Genomic DNA, 21,424 nt, shown 5'->3' with positions numbered 1-21,424 from the left:
GTATGTCAAGAAACCAAGGCGTGGGGGTCATTTAGAAAGTAATTTGGGTGGGGGTACATGCTGAGATTTAGTAAACTGACAGCACTTTAAAAAATGAAATAGCCCATCACCTCCAACATATGTTCCTACACTATATAGCTGAGGGTCCTCTGCTGAAAATGATTGACAGGGAAGTTCTTGGCAAACAAAGAGAAACAAATGCTCTCATTTAACATGGAGCTGATCTTAAGAATTAATTGTCGCAAGGTCTGCTTGGTTTGCCATCCTGGAAGTTGTTTTTAAAAAGAGTAACACCTTCCTAGGAGTTATCAATCAATGACGACCCCCCCCCCCCCAAAAAAAATATCACACAGAGTCAAACTAACAGGTTTCTGTTTGTGTTTGTGTTTGACAGGCTTGTGTCTGAGTCCTTCCGGACTGGGCGGCATAGAAATCGAATAAATAACTAAAACACGGAAGCTGGATCTATCTATCTATCTATCTATCTATCTATCTATCTATCTATCTATCTATCATTTATCTATCTACCTATCTATCTATCATCTATCTGTCTGTCTGCCTATCTATCTATCTATCTACCTACCTACCTACCTACCTTTCTATCTGTCTGTCTGTCTGTCTGTCTATCTGTCTATCTGTCTATCTATCTATCTATCTATCTATCTATCTATCTATCTATCATTTATCTATCTACCTATCTATCTATCATCTATCTGTCTGTCTGCCTATCTATCTATCTACCTACCTACCTACCTACCTACCTTTCTATCTGTCTGTCTGTCTGTCTATCTGTCTATCTGTCTATCTGTCTATCTGTCTATCTGTCTATCTGTCTATCTTTCTATCTTTCTTTCTATCTATCTATCTATCTTTCTTTCTATCTATCTACCTACCTACTTACCTTTCTATCTATCTATCATCTATCTATCTGTCTATCTATCTATCTTTCTATCTATCTATCTATCTATCTATCTATCTATCTATCTATCTACCTACCTACCTACCTACCTACCTACCTACCTACCTACCTAAGTTGAAAGGGACCTTACAGGTAATCTAGTCCAACCCCCTGCTCAAGCAGGAATCTACACCACCCCAATCAGATGGCAGCCCAATCTCCTCTTGAATGGGGCGTTCACAACCTCTGCTGACAGGCTGTTCCATTGGTCAATCGCCCTCACAGTCAAAAAGTTCTTCCTTATTTCCAGGCTGAATCTCTCCTTGGTCAGTTTCCATCCTTTGCTGCTGATCTGGCTCCCTGGTGCCTTGGAGAATAGTGTGACTCTCTCCTCTGTGTGGCAACCTTTCAAGTACCCATGTGCTGCTATCCTGTCCCCTCTGGCCCTCCTTTTTGCTAGACTATCCATGCCCAGTTCCAGTAACCTCTCTTCTTGTGGAGTGTTACTACCGCCTCCCTCTCACTACCATCCCTAAAGAGTAAGCATCAGAGAGCACCTGGCCTTTGGGGATAGAAGCCAAAGAGGGCTGTGGAATAGAGCCACAGGTCTTCAACCTTGGCAAGTTTAAAACTTGGGACTTCAACTCCTAGAATTCCTCAGCCAGCAAGCTGGCTGAGGAATTCTAGGAGTCGAAGTCCACAAGTCTTAAACTTGCCAAGGTTGGAAACCCCTGGAATAGGGGATGGGGGGGGGCGCATCTTGGAGGGCCCAGCTTGGTTTGCAGGCCCACTGCAGGCTTGGGAGCAGCCCTCCCTCCTCGAGCGGAGCGCACATGGCCAGCCTAGCGGATGACGGCCCCCCTGAGTCAGCCTGAGCTACCGCCCGCCGCCGCCCACCCGCACCCCTCGCCGTCTGTCTCTCCATCTTGTGATATTTCACTCCGGAGGCAGCGAGGCAAACAAACCGCGGCGCCAGATTGTGCAGAAGAGCCCTTCCCAGCCCTCCCGAGGCTCTCGAGAGTTCCTCCACCGGCGCGGGTGGGCGGGGTCGCGAATCCGCCTCCCTCCCAAGCCGAGAGGCGCGCGCGGGTGCGCGCGTGCGTTCCCTGGGGGGTCCCCCGGACTTGCCCCTGTCAATCAGCGACGCCCCTGTCAATCAGCGACGCGCGTCCCCTAATAAATGACAGCCGCGGCCCACTCCGCTGCATTGGGAAGATGAGGTCATTTCTTTTTTACACCCCGAGTTTTCCGTCTCCCCCCCTTTTCCCCCACCCCTCCGTTACTTAATGCAGATTATGAGGCTCCCGCGCGTACATTCTGCCACCCGAATTGGAAGAGAGAAAGAGAGAAAGAAAAAAGAAAGAAACGCGAAAAGAAAGGCGGCGCGTTCCAAGTTAGAATCGCTAAAGCTGTTCGCCGTAGGCTGGTGGGGGGGGGGGGGGGGTTGGTCAGAAGCGAACGCTTTGGTTAAAGCCTAAGAATGTGGGGTTTGCCCGGAGTTCAAATGCATGGAAATTCTGGAAATTGAAATGAAAATTCTCATGAGCGCTGGTCGGTTACTTGGCTTTGGTGCGGATGTTGCCACCCGAATAGAATAGAATGGAATAGAATAGAATAGAATAAGAGAAGAGAAGATAATGCTTTATTGGCCAAGTGTGATTGGACACACAAGGAATTTGTCTTGGGTGCATATGCTCTCAGTGTACATTTAAAAGAAAAAGACCAGATCCCCAAATCCTTCGTCCTCTGAAGCAACGTAGAATAACACGGGGAATGTCCATCCTTCCAGTCATGTCGCTGCCTTTTCATTTTCATTTTTTTATTTTTAGGATACTCTTAAAGTTCTCGCCCAGTGACCGAGATTGACCACTGAATAAACACGCGTTGTCAACCGGTAATCCTAAATCCAGGGCTACGCGGGAATCAGTCGCAGTTCAGCGGACGCTAACTTCCAGGAAACACAGAGAGAAGGACGTCGGTTCGAGTTGTTGATCTTGGCTACTATGGTCAGAAAGTGGAGGTGGGAAGGAAGAGAATGGGAATTGGAGTAGCGTGTTTGATCTGTGTCTTCCCGGAGGTGATGGACTGACTGACTCCAAACACCCGAGGCCAGGGGTGAAATCCATCAGGTTCCGACAGGTTCTGGAGAACCGGGAGAGGAAATTTTGAGTAGTTCAGAGAACCGGCAAATACCACCTCTGATTGGTCCCAGAGTTGGGTGGGAATGGAAATTTTGCAGTATCCTTCCCCTGGAGTGGGGAGGGAATCGGGGTTTTGCAGTACCCTTCCCCAGCCATACCCAGCAAGCCACGCCTACACAACCGGTTGTAAAAATTTTGATTTTACCACCAAACAGCCTAAGAACTTGGTGTCGGGGTTCCGGGGGGGAGTCGTGATAAGCCATTTTAGCGTGTTCAGAGCGCATCTCCCAGCGAGGTCCCTGCGAGAGGTCAATTCAGATGCTCCCTTTTCTTCTACAGAGGAGGCTGATCTGAGATGTTCAAGGCATCCCAAAGAGAGATGGGGGGGAAGGGAATGTCCTGCTGATGTTGTTGGGATTGCCCCCTCCTCTCCTCAAAAGGAGATTGAGGGGCGGCGGGTAACTGTATTTAAACACTCCAAATGGAGAGCGCCACTCAAGTCCAGCTCCAGCTTAAATAACCCCTAGGACCCGCTCTTCTCTTGTCCCTTCGTGCGCTTCCACAGACCTCACGGACTCCGAGGAGATTGGCTCTCCCGAAGACCGCAGCCCTAAAACCTTTGCGCCCCTCCAGCTTTCTTTGGGGGCGGGCAAGGTTTCCCCTCCCATCTCCCCCCCACTCCCCCCCCCGTGGAACTTGGCAAGTGAATTGGCCCCGAACGATCGCACTAAACGATAGAGGAGGAGGAGGAGGCGGTGGGTGCGCGCTATTTCCTTTCCTAGGAGAGCAGAGATTATTGGCAGGGGAGTCGTTGGCAGAATTTCCCACCAGCTGGCGCCTATTCCAGGTTATCGCTTACCCGGGATGCTGCTTCTCCTTCTCCTTTCCGCGGCTTCTTCTAAAGCTTGGGTGCTTTATTTGTTTATTTATTTATTTGGAGTAACTGGGTTTCTCTAGGTAATAGCTTTCAGGTCCTCTTTGCCAGCGCCGTCATTTCTCAGGGAGGTCGTGAAACCTGGCTGATTTGCAGTTTAGCCCCCTGTGCGGCTCCATCTATTGTGGAGAGTTTAACTTTGATTAATTAAATCACATATTATGTCTATGTATTATTTATTGATTATTTATATGAACATGCCGCCCAACTCCCGAAGAACTCTGGGCAGCTTCCAACAGGTTAAAAAAAACATTTCTAAAAGAGTAAAAAAAAACCAATTTATTAATAAAACCCCTATTAAGATAAAACATTCTTCATTCATATCCAAATGACTCATACATCAGCATGCCTACCCAGTGGTATGTCAGGGACTTCTAGAGATACCCTGAAGGGTATCACAAAGTGGCAAGCTATATTTTAGCCCAGCTTATCACGCCAATATCTTCCCAGTTTAACCCGGAAGGTGAGATAATTCAATGGCCCATGCTTGACTGTGTCTCATAAACTCAGACTTCCTCTTGCCCTGTGACTTTTCATAAAAGAAACTCAACTTTTGTTGTCTCAAGTGCCAAAGGTGGGTAATGCAGGACCTTCCCTATGAATAATTCGCTTCATGCTGGATCAGGGAAAAGGGAGCAAACCAAACGATGCCCCCACCCCAAAGTGGGACTCATCCACCTCTCACCGTGTGCTTCTTTCCCTTTGGCTAAAAGATGGCCCCTTATGTTAAGGCTAAGTATGGCCGATAAGTACACCTCCTTTGCATACCCCATTCCCACCCTGCCCTCCCCAGGTTTTGCCCTCCCCAGGAAGCCTCTGGAGCCTGGGGAGGGTGAAAAACAGGCTTAAAGGGCCCACCGAAAGTTGGGAAATGGGATGTTTCTGGCCTCCAGAGGGTATGGGGGGCAGGGAAGCAATGTTTGCCCTCCCCAAGCATTGAATTATATGTGTGGGCACTCAGCAGGCACAATAGTGTGTGCGCACACGTTTTCGGCACCCAAGGGAAAAAAGGTTCGCCATCACTGCCCTAGGAAAATAGGTTAAACTGAGAAATAACGTCTCCATGGAATATCATTGCTGAGTACCGATTAGAATCCAGGTCCTAGTTTGTCATTGTAAACCCCGCACCTCATTGGCGTTGGGCCATGCATGTTTCACGGGTTTTCTAAGAGATTCAGGGATAGGCCCCTTCACCCTTGGGTGATAACAGACTCCAGGATGTGTGGTTTGGGTGTAAGGACCAGCTAAACTCTCGCGGCCTGTTTATATTGTACTTCGAACCTGCCATTCAGCTAGAATCCCGCAGGAGGAAGCGGTGCACTGCAACCCAGCGCTCGCTCCATAAAAAAAGAAGTTATGCCTGAGCGTCGCCGTTGTCCATCGGAAGGACGAGCTTCTGCTTTCTGGAGAGGCAGGACTTGACTGCTGATGCCAGGCTAAGCCCCTCCCTCCGTCCCTCGCTCCCTTCTTCCTTCTTAAACCAACCGCTGTAGGAATTTCGAAAAGAGAAACAGAAATGCGTCCTGAAGAGATACGCACGTATTCTGGGCATGAATCCAACTAGGGTTTGTTGTTTTTTTGTTCCCATTAGAAAGCGAGGATTGCGCGCTGCAAATTATTATTAGCGGATGTGGAACTTCAGTTCGCAAAGTTGCAAGTAACCAACTGCTGGCAGCAAGCGAATGGAAACAAAGCGTTCCCTTGCATTTTCAGAAGGCCCCGGGTTTCATATTAGAGGCCCCGGGTTCACCACGCTGCTTTCCCGGAGCTATAGTTTCAGGGGTCTCCAACCTTGGCAACTTTAAGCCTGGCGGGCTTCAACTCCCAGAATTCCCCCGCCAGCAAAGCTATAGATCAGTTACAAGCTATAGATCAGGGGTCTCCAACCAAGGCAACTTTAGATATTTAGAAGCTATAGATCAGAGATCTTTAGAAGCTATAGACCACGGGTCTGATCTCCAACCTTGGCAACTTTAAGCCTGGCGGACTTCAATTCCCGGAATTCCCCGGCCAGCGAAGCGTTAGATCTCCAACCTTGCCAACTTTAAGCCTGGTAGATTTCAACTCCCAGAATTCCCCAGCCAGCAATTTCTTCCAAAATTTCCCCTGTTGTCTGGGGAATTCTGGGAGTTGAAGTCCGCCAGGCTTATAGTTGCCAGAGTTGGAGACCCCTGCTATAGATAGGCAACTCAGCAGTTTCCATCAACGTTGCCAATGCGAAGGCGGCCTTCTCTCGGGAGCTGTCCTTCAGCACCATCCGGAGGGTCCAAGTTCCAGATCGCCGCGTGAAACTTTCTTCTTTCTCCTCGCTGCAAACTGACCACACACATTTGTTAATCCTGCTCCAATTACTGTAGGATTTCAGCTACAATCCTTCATCCCTTCGGTCTTCGGGTCATGAAATGGGAAAGACTAGGAGAAGGCGCCCTGCAAATATAGTCCTCCTGGGGAAAGCGGGACCTTTCATTCCTTCCCATATATTCTGAACGATATCGCTAAACTCCGGTTGCTCCGACTCCCCAACTTTTAAAATTCCGACGCCAGTGTTCCCAAACATATCCTCTTTGATTTCGGCGGGACAAGCCAGAGTCTGTGGCATGGAGGTGTATTCCCACTCATGCACTCGCCTGATTTTCCCAACTGAGATTTCTCAACCACGTTGGACACCACTCTTCCCTGCAAGGCCCTTCCTCCTCGTTTTCACTCGACCTTTGTCAGGAAAAAGTTTTAACTCGGCCTCACCCACCCCTTCCTAAGAGCCTGGCTAGAACTTGGATTCAGAGCACACACCCATTACAAGCCTTCCGCTTCTCCCAATCGCCGGAGTCCCGCGTTTGGAGCAGTGGGAACAGGTGCGCTAGAGGCGCATGCTCAGATTTTTCTACCGCATCCCAAGCATCCCTCAACTTTAGTCAACCAGCCCATTCAGCGGCAACGTTTTAAGTCCCACCGAGCCGCGAGGCAATGTCTCCAGCCAGCAGGATTGCAAAGGCTTGAGATCGACCGGGCTTTATTTTCTAAGCCAATGCTGAAAAGGCAGACCGAGATGCCCGGGCGTGGATGGAAATGGGAATTGATCCGGATTAATAAACCCAAAGGTGATGTATCTGCGGCGCTGCGTCTCACGCCGTTGCTTTTTCTGCTTTGGGCAAAAGGGGCAACGGGGTTCAAGCCACCCGGGGGACCCCCAGACGCGATGACGCCTGAAAGGAGGGGCTAGGCGCGTAGGGCTGGAGGAGTGCTCACTGCAGGGCGGGCGGGCGAGCGAGCGCGCTGGTGGCCTGTTCGGGAGTGGGCGAGGAGGGCCCTCCCGTTCTGCAAAGGGTTAAAGCAGCAGCGGAGAAGGCGGAGCCCGGCCCGGCCCCGAGAATAAGGCGCCGCCGCCTGCCTCCCTTCCCTCCCTTTGGCGGTGCGGTCGGCTGAGCCGCGGAGGTGCGCCTAAAGCCGAGCCCATGGTCCCCGAAGGCTCCTCCGCGATGGAACCTCCGTCCGGCAGTTCTCGCCGGAGGAACGGAGGCTAACGGGACTCATGGTCGTCCCGGAGGGCCATGAGTCCCCCCATGAGATCGTAGAAGAGCTGAGCCCGACGAACCAAGCGGCTCCGGCCGGCAAGGATCCCTCGCTTTAGGGATCCTCGGAACGATTCCGCCAGGGATTCGACCCACCGCGCGCTCCCCCGTCGCGCCCCTCCCTGTCCCCGCCTCCTCCTCCTCCTTCCTCTTTATTCTTCTCCGGAGCTTCTGCTTTTTTGGACTCTTCTGCCGCCAGCCACTCCGTCCGCTAGAATCTGCTTGGCACCATGCTGCTCCGTCTAGGATCCACTCTGTACGGTAAGGGACAGCCGGGTCCGCTCCGGCTACTGCGTCCGGCGCGAGACGGCTTTTTTCTTCTTCTTCTTCGGGACCAGGAGTCGGATCGACTCGATTTACGCTGGAGAAGGGAGAGAAAGCGCGGAGCGGCAAAGCGGCAGGACCTCGCTTGGGGAGAAGGGCCGTTTAAGCGCCCGCGAAAGAGCTTGACCGGGAGAGGGATCGACTGGCGAAGGGATCGACTTGGGGCAGGAACCGGGAGCCCTTCTGGCTCCTTTCGGACCCCCCTGGGAGGGGTCCGAAAGGAGGACGGCGGGCGCCTCCCGTGGGAAGATCCTCCCTGCCCAGTTGCGAACAGTTGGAAATCTCCGGCTGCTGTTTTTCGGACGAGAGCTGCGGGGCCTCGTGCGGAAGGGATCCGGTTTCCGCCGTCACGGAAGGCGCTGGACCGCAACGGGAGCAAAGTGGGGGAGGGGGAGGGGAGGGGCAGGTTCTCCTTTCCCCGCCTCAGCTGTGTAGGACACCCCCCCCCCCCAGGCGGAGGGAGAACTCGCCCGCCGCTTTGGATCGCGTCTAAAGCTTTCCCGAGCCCCCCTCCCACGAGAAAGAACGGGGGGGGGGGCTCTCTCCGCTGAGAAAGTGATAGTGAAGGATGGAGAAGGGGGGGGGATGTCACTACTTAGCAGCATAGAAAGAGCAGGTGGGGGGAGGGTCACAGGGTGCATTTATGTAGGGAACCTTCCCTGGAGTGGCTTTCTTGGTTGGGAAAGACTCTCCGCCCTCACTTAATTCATTGGCCAAAGAACCATACGGCAGAAGCCCGAGGAGAGTGCTCTAAATGCAATGACCAGCCACCGCCTGGACAACTGTGTAGCCCATTAGGCGCCACCAGAAGGACCAGAGTTTAAGATAAAATTCTCCAGGAGGACACGGTGCCCTCCTGGAGGAAAAATAAGGGGGGGGGGGCGGAGTTTATGCTCAGCTCTGTTTCTTGCCTTTTTATATAGCCTGGTCTTCAATGGGTTACACAACCACAGGCAGCTGCTTATTTGAGGGGTGATAAATTATGGAGGCAAAAAGAGTTTGGGCTTCATTCACGTCACCAGCCGTGTCAGACTCGTCACTGCCAGCCTCTCTCTCAAAAAACACCACCTTTATCCCCTATGCCTGTGATGTTGTTGGGGGTTTTTTTGGTTGTTGTTGCTTCCATGCCAGTCAGATGATGAGCAGAGGTCAGCAGTTGCCTATCTTGTCCCGTTTGGTGGCCAGAGTCTTCTGCCACCGGCTGAATTGAAAAGCAGTAGATCCCCACAGCTACTTATGTTGATCCTTTCAGAATGGACTTTGCCTTGGTTCACTTGGACCTAGCGTGGTTTCTAAAGGGATTTGGCTAAAGCTGAGCATCACTGTTTGGGTTGTCCATTCAAGGATATTGAGAAATTGTTCACAGCTTCAGGAAACATTGCAAGCAGCCCTCCAGAAAATGGATTTTTAAAGTCCTGGCAACTGTTAAGTTTTCCTCAGAGACCTGAAGGGACATGAAGATCCCCTTGAAAATGGAACCATGAGAGAGACAGCCAATATCTTCCTTTGGACTTTTTCAAATGACTCATTGGCCACCTTGACAATAGAGAGTAGCAACTGGAGAGAATTAGACGAGGCTTCCTATTGAGAGGAGCAACTGGAGAATTAGTTCGAATTCCTGAAGAGACTTGATCTGGCCCAACATCCACCAGCCGTCCCTGTAAAAAAAAAAAAAGGTTATAGACGATGAGTAAAGAATAGGAACATGGTGGTGAGAATGAAAAGTCTTCATTGTTAAAAAGAAGATTCTAGTGATACGATGGGAGAACGTCTCATCCCTGGCTCATTAACACATGGAGCCACGGGCACATATTGAATTCTGATCTGGCATCAATTGTGGGATGGGAGGGGGGGTTGGGGCCTGGGTGGAAGCCCCTACAGGATGAAGGAAATGTTGCTGGGAAGAATGACAGGGATAAGTTCAAAGCCAGGGTTTAGGAATGCAAGGAAAGCAATAAAAATATTTAAAGATCCTTTAAGCATAGTCGGGATTTTCAGAATGAAACCTGCAGATGCCAGAAGGTAGATGAAGACAAAACCAACTGTGGCAGGTGAAGAACTGGTCTCATTTCCTCACTGATTATTAAAATAGGGGAGAGACAGAAAGAAAGAGGAGGAGGAGGAGAGGTGAATGCCTCCTTTCTCCTATTCTAGATATATATATATATATATATATCAATACGAGCTTTGGAAAAACACTGTTAGAATGCAGGGCAAACACAGAGGCATTGATTCTCCACCTCTCCATTTAGCAGGAGCTATTTCCCACAATAAGTATGCCCAGCCAGATGATGGTTACTTTTAAGTAGTTGGGTGGGAGGGGGCAGTCCTTTTGTAGAGTCTGAACCTTTGCCAACCTTCTCCTTTCCTCCTTGGGTTAGCAAACACATCTGCTAGCCGGTTATTTTACTCCTACATCTCAGGATATAAATGGAGCTGTTGGAAGCAGGCACAGTTATCGCCCTGCTCACATCGGATGGACCTCCGTGGTGCTAATTCCTTAACTCTTTCTAAAGCGCCTAGACCACCCAATTCCCACCAATGGGCTGTTGCACCGTTTCCGAAGATGTCTAAATGAGATACGGAAACTGCACGCCTGATTCCAGATAGCAACACAAACCGGTTTTGCTCCAGAGTCTTCTCGCTTCTCGCTTTCCTTCAATTGCCCTGAAGGCCTGGCTTGTTTTGCCAGGATGTACCATCGCTGCCTCGCCTTCCTGAAGGGTAAACAATTGTGTGTGGATTCCCTGCATTTTGAACACCTGGAGTTTGGGGGGGGGAGGGGAGGATCCCTCTGTCAGAAGCTGCTGCTTCCTCTCCAGAATGAGTTTGTTCCTGCTGCCTTTTCCACGGCGCGTGGCAATCCATCATAGCAATGTGGCTAAAAAGCTGGGAGAGGCAGAAGGGCTGGTTTTAACACGGATTGCAAACTCTGACCATCTCCCAAGGTTAAGTCAGTGAAGTTTTTCTACTGAGAATCAAGGAGTTTAATCTTGTTTCTTTAATGCATACATTAAGGCCCACCTTGGCTTGTGATTACAGTGACTCGCCCGTGAGAATTACAGTCGGACAACAGGGCCACCCCTTACATTGTGCGTTAGGAATGGACTAATGTCATTCCCTTTGCAATCCAATACACTCTGCTTGAACTGGTCTTGATGGTTTTTGTTTTGGGATTGGGAAACTCCAGGAAGACTTTGGTTTTTTTTTTGAGAGGGTGAACCATTCCAAAGAGCCAATGAGGTGGAAGAGGCTGAAAAATGAACATGGACGGATGGGTCATCTCCAGAGGCCTATATATAAAAAAAGGAAGGTTCAACTGAACGAAATGAAATAATGTGGCTCCGTTTGGGTCTCAAGGAAGCAGGAAGGGGTCATCGGCAGCATTGGGCACTCCAATCTATCAATTCCTTTCCACCCAGATGATGCAAGATAAGGCCAGAGAGCTTTTATGGGGAAGAAAAGAGACGCTTCCAATTTCTTTCCCCTCCTCTTTTATTTTTTTTCCCCTGCACGAGCTCCAGCGAAAGCCACAGGCCTGAATTATGGATGAGACTCCTTGGGTTACAGCCGTTGCTTGCATCGCACCAGAGAAGAGTCCAGAGACCGTCAACATTAGCTGTGCAGCTCCCTTCCGCAGGCTCAACAGAAAGGCTTTGTTTCTCTCTCTCTCTCTCTCCTCTCTCTCTCTCTCTCTCTCTCTCTCCCTCCCTCTCTCTCTCTCTCTCTTTTTTCCCTGGAGGGAAGAACCCGGCCTGCCTTATTAGAGGAAATGGCTATCATTCACACGGGGGTCTGTGTTATGTTTCTTTCCCACTCGGTTAACATATGAGTAGCAAGGTGGTTTTTGCGGGAGGGATGAGGAGGATGATGGAGAACCAGATTCTCCTCCCTTATTACACTGCTGGGGCAGCATTGGGCTTTTTACACCTTGGTGGGAGTCAGCAGCTGGCAGGTGAGCTCCATTTGGCCTAGTCCTGTTCCTACCGCCTGCCTCCTCTGGCATGTGGCTTCTAACTGGGTCATTATAAAACCTGAGCTTACTGTTTTGCAGCACAATAAAGGGACAGAAAGATAGATGCAGACTAGATGGGGGCCCTTTTCAGGGTCAGGCCTGAGGGCTGCCAGCTTTTTACCTCGCCAGGTAACAATCCTCCTTTTTCAGGCCTCCCGTTTCAGTTGAATTCTTCCAGCAGAAACATAGAAACATAGAAGAGTGATGGCAGAAAAAGACCTCCTGGTCCATCTACTCTGCCCTTATACTATTTCCTGTATTTTATCTTAGGATGGATATATGTTTATCCCAGGCATGTTTAAATTCAGTTACTGTGGATTTACCAATTGGAAGTTTGTTCCAAGGATCTACTACTCTTTCAGTAAAATAATATTTTCTCACATTGTTTCTGATCTTTCCCCCAACTAACCTCAGATTGTGACCCCTTGTTCTTGTGTTCACTTTCCTATTAAAAACACTTCCCTCCTGGACCTTATTTAACCCTTTAACATATTTAAATGAAGGGAGAGTCACAATACAGCTGCCCCAAGTCCTCCGAGAGGGGTGGCATATAAATCAAATGGATGGATGGATGGATAGGTGATAGATAGATAGATAGATAGATAGATAGATAGATAGATAGATAGATAGATAGATAGATATGCCAATAAAGTTAGTTTATTATGGCTTTTATTTAATGTTTTATTCTTTTCATTGTTTTTGCAATTTATATGGTTGTGCGCTGCCCTGAGTCCTTTAGGATTGGGTAGCATAGAAGTCGAATGAAATAAATAAATAAATATCCATTCCAAGGGAAATGGCCTGAAATGAAGTAGAAGAAAATGCTTCAGCCCTCCCAATCCACGCCCTCCCAGTTGAATCTCTACTAGACAATGCCAGTTGGCGGGGCCTAGAGGAAGAGCCTTCTCTGTGGGGGGCCCAGCCCTCTGGAATCAACTCCCCACCCTCCTTGCCTTCCACAAGAGTCTCAAGACTCACTTAGGTCGCCAGGCCTGGGGCCATTAGATTCTTGACCCCTAGCTGATGAATGGACTGAGAGAAACTGATTGAATGGGAATGACTGACTTTTTTATGGTTTTCAGTTTTAGATTATATATTTAATTAATTGGACCCGAAATGTTATGTATTGTTTTATTATATGTTGTGAGCCACCGCGAATCCTCAGAGAGGGACGGCATAAAAGTGCAATAAATAAATACATTCATACACATACATACATACATACATACATACATACATACATACATACACACATACATACATAATACTCCTGGAGAATCTCTACTCCTCACACTCCATCAATTGGAGCCTTTTCTCAGTGCACTTTGTGTAGAAGGATTTTTTAAAAAGCACCCAAAGGGATTGCAATTTGTAAAAACACCCAAAGGGCTACAAGAATGGTGGAAGGTCTTAAACATAAAATGTATCAGGAAAGACTTTAATGAACTCAATCTGTATAGTCTGGAGGACAGAAGAGAAATGGGGGACATAATAGAATCATTTAAATATGTTAAAGGGTTAAATAAGGTTCAGGAGGGAAGTGTTTTAATAGGAAAGTGAACACAAGAACAAGGGGACACAATCTGAGGTTAGTTGGGGGAAAGATCAGAAGCAACATGAGAAAATATTATTTTACTGAAAGAGTAGTAGATGCTTGGAACAAACTTCCAGCAGACGTAAATCCACAGTAACTGAATTTAAACATGCCTGGGATAGACATATATCCATCCTAAGATAAAATACAGGATATAGTATAAGGGCAGACTAGATGGACCATGAGGTCTTTTTCTGCCGTTAATCTTCTATGTTTCTATGTAATGCGTGTCTTGCTGAAGGAACTTTCTTGCCTGGTGCTGATCAGAATAGGGTTAGGTCCAGAATCTCCATTGATGGAGGAGGTAGCTTCGAAAAGCTCCTGATTTTTTGCGTGGTGCTTCTCAGAAAGAGACGGGAGGCTGGAGGGAAGAGTGGGAAGAGACGAGGACTTGAGTGGAGGTGGTGTGAACTACCGAAGCAGCCTTGGCAGCTTGTGTTACTCGTTCATCACGTCACACCGCCCACGCGCGTGCATTACAGAGGTAGGGAACCGTGCACACGTGCACAGAGAGAGCTCATGCAAGACCATCTGGAGAAGAGACACGCATGGCCAAACCTTTGCCTAGTGAAGCGCACACAAAGGCATGCTTACGTCTCACGTGGGATTGTGCCTTGCATGGTTGCCAACTTTGTGCCTGTGTAAATCTCACAGGATGGAGGATGTTTCTCTCGGCAGCCAAGCTCTTAGAAAATGGGGGGGGGAGAAGGAGTTTTGGCTCCCTTGTAATTCAATTAAAACAACAGCCCGTACTCAGAGACCAAAGGTAAGAGAAGGAATATATAACTAGCAAAAGGTTGGTGTTTTTTTTTTCAAAATATCTTCAAAAAGGAAGTTGTCTAGATTGGGATGTTGCCAATCTATTCTGATCGTTTACCCTTTCATTGAAAACATTACAACTGAGCCGACTGCTTTGTACCTAATGAATGTATAATGAGATAATACAACGTACTGTTTAGATAATATAATGTACCTCTACTTACGAAGTTTTCTAGATAAGAATCGGGTGTGCAAGGGGTTTTTTGCGTCTTCTCAAGAACCATTTTCCACTTATAAACCCAAGCTTCCGAAACTGTAACCGGAAAAGGCAGGGGGAAGCCTCCGTGGAATCTCCTGGGAGGAAACAGGGATGGAAAAGGCAGGGAGAAGCCTCTTTGGGGCCTCTCTAGGAATCTCCTGGGAGGAAACGGTGCCAGAAAAGGTGGGGAGCAGCCTCTGTGGGGCCTCTCTAGGAATCTCCTGGGAGGAAACAGGGCCTCCATCCACCCTGTGGTTTCCCCAATCGCGCGCATTATTTGCTTTTACATTGATTCCTATGGGGAAAATTGCTTTTTCTTACAAATTTTCTGCTTAAGAGCCTGGTAATGGAACGAATTAAGTTCGTAAGTAGAGGTACCACTGTATATAGCTTTCTTAGAATAGCTCATAGGATCAATGGACAAAGAGGAACGAGGACTACCGAATAATCCCATTTGGGAAGCAAAGGGCCTTAACCCATGTTCTTCTCTTGCAGGCTTGGCTCCTACCTTCCTCCTTCTGTTGACCTTGCCCTTGGGATCTTCCATGTGTCCTATGCTTTGCACCTGCTATTTTTCCCCACCCACAGTGAGCTGCCAGGCCAATAACTTCTCCTCTGTGCCACGGATACTACCGCCCAACGCCCAGCGCCTCTTTCTACAAAACAACCTGATTGGGACCCTGAGGCCTGGGATGTTTGGGCCCAGCCTCATCACCCTCTGGCTCTACTCCAACAACATCTCCTCCATCCAGCCCAGCACTTTCCGCCACCTCCAGGTTCTCGAGGAGCTGGATCTGGGAGACAACCGCAATTTACGCACACTTGAACCGGACACTTTCCGTGGACTTGAACGGCTGCAGTCTTTGCACCTCTATCGCTGTCAGCTGAGCAGCCTCCCGAGCACGATCTTCCGCAATCTTTACAGCCTCCAATACCTCTATCTTCAGGAAAACAACCTGCTTTGCCTACAGGTGAGCAATCTGCGGAATCTGTCCTAACATGAGTGGGATTGGGAAATATTTTCTCAGGCAGAAGGCCAAACTCCGAAATATATGCATGGCTGATTAAAAGATACGGGCAGGATCAGGGCAGAAAGTCAAGAAGTGAAAGGAACGAGGAAAGGAACGCTACGCAGCCTGTGAGCCATAAATTATCCTGTTCCACTCTAGAAGGATGGTGGGGCAAAGAGAGAGAGAGAGAAAAAGAGAGGTGATCCTCCTTCCCCTATGGTTATCCTTCTCCCACTTGGAAGATGTTGGGTTCTGGTAAAAAACAAGCTTGGCTCTGCCCAAAAAGTTTCTGAAACTACACTGCTCAAAAAAAATAAAGGGAGCACTTAAACGACAGAATATAAATCCAAGTATATCAAACTTCTGTGAAATCAAACTGTCCATTTAGGAAGCAACGCTGATTAACAATCAATTTCATTTTGTTGTCAGCACATTCAACTTTGTACAGAACAAAGTATTCAATGAGAATATTTCATTCATTCAGATCTAGGATGTGTTCTTTGAGTGTTCCCTTTATTTTTTTTTGAGCAGTGTTATATATAGCAGGAAGGTAGGTGGGGAACTGAATTGGAAGAAAATGTAGCTTCTGGGAATAGAGTAGAGTAGAGTAGAGTACAATAGAATAGAATAGAATAGAATTCTTTAATGGCCAAGTGTGATTGAACACACAAGGAATTTGTCATTGGTGCATATGCTCTCAGCGTACATAAAAGAAAAGAAAAGTTGGATAGGTGGGAGAGAGCTAATTTGGCAGAACAGGGATGTGACATGAGGAATTTGCTTCTTAAGAATAATATGAAAATAGACGGTTTCATGTTTGAAATGTCTCCCAAGGGAGTTAATATCTCCCAATTATTATTTTTTCCCTGAAAACTGGCAAAGAAAACTGGTGTTGCTCTCAACCTTCATCTTCATGCTGGATCATCCCGAAAGGCACGATGCCCTGCCAGCAACTCACTCTAAAACCACACACCTATTCCGGCTGCAGGCGCTGTGGCTTAAGAGTGGAGAAACTGCAGTCTGGCCCCTGCAGCACTAAAAATGCATTTTACAGCTTAGGCCTCCCTGCCTCCAGCCACATCCTTAGATGGAGGAGACGATGTTGGTTGCACACGGGAGGCAGGACATTTCTCTCTTTTTGCTGCGGGACATTAAAAAACAAGGATCGATATAATAAAAACATGCTAGGCTCCCATGCGACAGCAGACTGGGAGAAGCAGGGGAAGGCTGGCTGAAGAGTCTGGGATGTGGGCAGTGAAGGGCTACCAAAATATTTACTTCCACACTGTGGGTGTGGCTTATGCATTTTCTTTCAACATCTTTCAGTGCAAATTGGGTGTTCTGGGGTGGAGCTCCATTTTCGCTATCCCACTGTGTCCCATCCCCCCATTCGGGCAGGAACCCACCCCTGGATGTGGGGCAATGAATTGAGTCTGCAGGTGTTCCAGGGATAGGAGAGGCCACTCGGGTGCGCCGTGTCACAAAAGCCGAATTTCACCGCTTTCCTTCCTCCCCTGTCTCCCAGGATGACCTTTTTGTGGACTTAGCCAACCTGAGCCATCTTTTCCTGCACGGGAACAAAATCTGGAAGCTCTCCGAGAACGTCTTCCGTGGCCTCTCTGGATTAGACCGCCTGTTGCTGCACCGGAATCACCTGCACACGATTCCCGCGTGGGCTTTCCGTGATCTGGGGAAACTTACCATCCTGTATTTGTTCAACAACAGCCTGACAGCCCTGTCTGGAGAAACGCTCTCGGATTTGACCTCCCTGGAGTTCCTGCGCCTCAACAACAACCCCTGGGCCTGCGACTGCCGGGCCTACTCCCTTTGGTCCTGGTTCCAGCGCTCGCACGTCTCCATCTCAGACGTCCTGTGCGCCTCTCCTGCGGAACGCAAGGGGCACGACATGCGATATCTGAACGAAGCGATCTTTCAAGGCTGCCTCCCGACCAGCCATCACCCTATTGAGTTTGACTGGAGCTGTAGGCCGGAGTGGGAAAACGGGCTGGCTCACCCGCATCCTCGCCCCCACCCTCACCCTCACCCGCATCCCCACCCTCACCCTCACCCGCACCCCAACAGCTCATCTAACCATCTCTATGGCCTTGGAGGATCCCCTCCTGCGGATCCTTCCTCCTTCTATAGGGATGTCCCGGCCAATGACATCCAGAGCCCCAAGTATGACCCGCCTACGGAGGATGACTACTGGGGGAGTTATGGCAATGGAGAAGGAAGCCAACTGAAAAAGGGATGCTTAGGAACTTCTTGTTCTTCTCTGGACTCCGGAGCAATCAGGATCGGCTTCCGGTTATTTCTCCTTTCCTGTCTATTCATCCTTTTGGAACTTTCATAGTTTTGACCACTAACGGTTGCTGACAGAGTCTGGGGACTTTTAGACTGTGGGGAGGCTGGATCCCTACCCAGCACTTAGCTGAGGCCAAAGTGATTCACCTTCACCCTAACCCAGAGGGTAAAGGAAGACTTGACTAGGTCTGTTACTGCTGCTGCTGCTGCTTTCTGGCCAATTGTGAGACTTGAAGCCACTTTCTACGTGGCACCTGTTATATTTCATGAACATATTAAGGCAAGGGCAATCCATTTTTTTTTCTATTCCTAGAGTGTCGCAAAAACTCTCTCGTTAGAGACGTTCCTTAAATCCTACTGCTTCTTGAGTGTGTAAAGGGGGCCTTCTCTAGTCTCCGTATCCTCTACAGGGCAAGGATTTCTTCTGTGCATGAGAAGGAACTATGGATGAGGACCTCTTTTTTTCAGAGCCTCCGTTCTTTTAACAATATCCTTTCACGCATATAAGTGCCTCCTCTGTCTCCTAGGATAGGATCCCCTCTACTAAAGGATACCATGTCCTCTTCCAGAACTAAAGAAATAATAATAATCATAATCATAATCAAAATTTGGGGCTCTGATCACTTTTGACTTCTTATTATCTGGTGTTTTTTTTAAAAAAAAAATATTTGAGGGGGGGGACCCCAGGGGAGCAATTCACATACTTAATTGTAATGTTGATCATCTTAATTGATAGAGGTGTGATGATGGAAGTTTGCTCCACTGGCTATTGAAACCAGAAATTGTTGGATGACTCTTGCGTAGATAGGGGACCATTCAGCTTCTCACTAATCCACATCAAATAGTCTTAACAATGGGTTTTCTGCACTGACAAGCCTTCCCCAATTCAGTGACATCCAGACAACTTGAACTAAAACTCCCAACACCTTCAGCCATCATGGTTATATCTACTTGGTTTGACTGGAAATCTGATCTAACATAAGAGGGCACCAGGCTCTGGATTTATTTTTATTTTTTATTTTGCAGTCCCTTCACTTCTGTAATTAATTCTTTAGAGAAAGCCTCATGTGAATTGATCTTTATTCATAAAAAAATAAGAATGGTCTTAATTTGGATGGGTGTGACTTTCCTCTGGTGCCTCCATGTCTCCCCTTTTACGACAATGGACAGCTAGAGAAATATGAAACTATTTTGATACGGCTGTAACAACTTAGTCACTCAACCAAATGAACAATGTAATACACGACAATTCAATGCATTTTGAACTAAGCTGCTTAAACATTCCACTTAATAACCCAGAAAGTAGCTTGAAAGAGAAGCGTCCTTCCTATCCACATTTCCCCCACTACTCATTCTTGTATTGGGACCAGTTGAAATACTTTCCCATCCAGTCCCATGCCTTTGGTCTGCTGGAAAAGATCACACTGAAGTTATCTGAGCTCATTCAAAACACACATCAGTGCAACTATTCTTCCTAAGATGAAGACTGTAACTGAGCTTTGGCAAAGGACACATGCGCTAGAAGGAACCTGCGTGAGCCTGACTCCCTGGTGTACACTTCTATAATGCAAATGGTTCCTGCAGTTATGTGTTTACTTTGTCAAATGCTGTTCCTAAAAATAATGCGATGAACTGAAGAGATTCTGGAGATTTCTGACCAGACTAATTCTGAGTGTACTGGTCAGCAAATATGGTAGGTTAGCATAGATGTGGTTACAGACTTAGATTGAAATGGTTTTCTCCCCACTGATCTGGTCAAACTACTGACTGAGTAGCCTGATTGTGCTGCCTTTACACACAAATATTTCAGTGGTTTATACAGTACAGAACGCAACAATTAAAATGCCTTAATTTTAAAGCTTTGGTCACCCTTAATCTGCCCTTTGGGGAGGAAATTGTTGGGACTGCTGGGAACAGAGACACTGCTTAACCAGGCCCACAGCAGCATTCTCCTGGAAATGTGTTGCAAAATGTTAGGTCTAGTTGGAAAAGAAGAGTTTAGTGAGATCAAATCAGAGGAAGCAGGGCGGAAGACCCCCATTCAGAGTCTCAAAAATAACACCTTCGAAACCAGCCCATTTGTTATGGTGTCAGGTGGAAATATTCCATCTGACTAAGATGGCAAGCCATTGCAAGGATTCCTAGGAGTGTTAAGAATGAATCAGAGTTGTAAGCTACTGTTCATTTTTCAGGTCCATTCAGTTATTCCTTCAATCATAGACGAGAACATTTTCCAAAGCCTTGCTAGTGTAGAACTGATCATGAAATGATGTTCAGAATCAGAAACTGACCTTGGTACTTGATTGCTTTGAATTTGGTACCGAGGCAAAAAAATTGTCCCGATACTCATCGTTTGTTTGGTACTCAACGCACAAGCTAGAACCTGTCAGTGACTGACAGGTACATTATTCCTCAAGGGAAACATGTGTTTGGGACTCATCATTTTTGGTACTCGTAGAACCAGGGAAACAATTAACAATGAATACCAAAATACTACTGTAATTTTCCCCCTCTGATCTCTTGTTTTCTCGTTATGCAGAATTCTTTCTGGGTCCCACATATTTAAAAAAATATATACACAGATATATTGTTCTCATTCTAAAGAAGAAAGCTAAAGAAGAAAATTATTGTCACCAATAATTCAAATGAAACAGAAATTGTCCTTTAAGTGACTTGTTACTTTGAAAATGTTCTGTGTTGGCACTTCTCATACAGATTTCCTTTTGTTTTAAAATTTGTTTCACTTGATTTCTTTTGTTCATTTGCCAAAACCTTTAATTTTTGGCAACACAAGATATTAAAAACATTTTTTTCCTACTTCTTTCCTTCCCTGTGTTTGCCAACAGGAAGACAGCCTAAATCCAACACTCCTGTCTGCTCTATTAGATTTGTTCTGTGTTTTCAAAATGTGCTGCAGCTTAGTCTGTTTTGCAGCAACACGCGAGAGATCCAGTGCTTTCTGAAATAAAGAAGAGCCCTGACCTATGTATCTAGAGGGATCTGTGGGGTTTATGGCTGGCACAGGGGGGGTTTCTGGTGCTTAATAATATTCTGGAGACTGCAAATTGTGGCAGGGCAGTAGGGCTAGAGAAGGGTCTTTCTCAGCATGAGGAAAGGGGCAGAATTGTTGGCATTTGGGCTGAAATGGCAGGAAGTGCATGCATCCTCCTAGTCTAAGGGCGGCTTTCTTAATTTAACTTCACATAAGGGAGAGAGAGAGGAGAGCTGGAAGAGAGAGCTATTTTTAGCCTATGTCTGCCAGTAGCCAGAGTTAAATGCGAGCATACAGGTGCAGGGTGTCTGTGCATGCTCTCGGACATATTTACACGTATTTTCATGCTGGGGGCAAGAGTTAAGCAGAGAGCAGGTTATTATCAGGCTTTCAGAAATGAGGAGAGGGAGAAGAACTGGGGCTGGGGGTGGAAAGAGGTGTAGGCACAATGATCTGCAGAATTACTCCGCGGTGTTGGGGAGGGGGTTATGCTGGGAGTGAGTGGGTCAACTGAAGTTAGGGTTAATTGGCAGGGGGCTGCACAAGGCTGTAGTAAGGGCCATGCTGAGCCGTGAATCAGGAGGAAAGTGCCATTAAATCTGCCAGCAAGACTCCAGCAGGCTGA

The 21,424-nt window shown here is 47.6% G+C and overlaps 1 protein-coding gene across 2 annotated transcripts; it reads left to right on the top strand.

Annotated features, from left to right (window-relative positions):
* The first annotated feature begins 7,019 nt into the window (after window positions 1–7,019).
* RTN4RL2 (reticulon 4 receptor like 2) lies at window positions 7,020–20,622 on the top strand. Of its 2 annotated transcripts, none has more exons than XM_070736199.1 (3): window positions 7,020–7,071; window positions 14,989–15,464; window positions 17,029–18,766. In XM_070736199.1, the coding sequence occupies exons 1-3, from the start codon at window positions 7,020–7,022 to the stop codon at window positions 17,854–17,856; spliced, it is 1,356 nt and encodes a 451-aa protein (XP_070592300.1). In that variant the 3' UTR covers window positions 17,857–18,766. The 2 variants fall into 2 exon arrangements, with proteins under 2 accessions (XP_070592300.1, XP_070592309.1); XM_070736208.1 differs by lacking the exon at window positions 7,020–7,071 and adding an exon at window positions 7,373–7,803 and having other exon boundaries at window positions 17,029–20,622.
* The last annotated feature ends 802 nt before the right edge of the window (window positions 20,623–21,424 follow it).

The sequence above is a fragment of the Erythrolamprus reginae genome, chromosome 1 (assembly GCF_031021105.1).
Source record: "Erythrolamprus reginae isolate rEryReg1 chromosome 1, rEryReg1.hap1, whole genome shotgun sequence".
Taxonomy (NCBI): Eukaryota; Metazoa; Chordata; class Lepidosauria; order Squamata; family Dipsadidae; genus Erythrolamprus; species Erythrolamprus reginae.
This window is presented reverse-complemented; position numbering and strand designations above follow the sequence as displayed.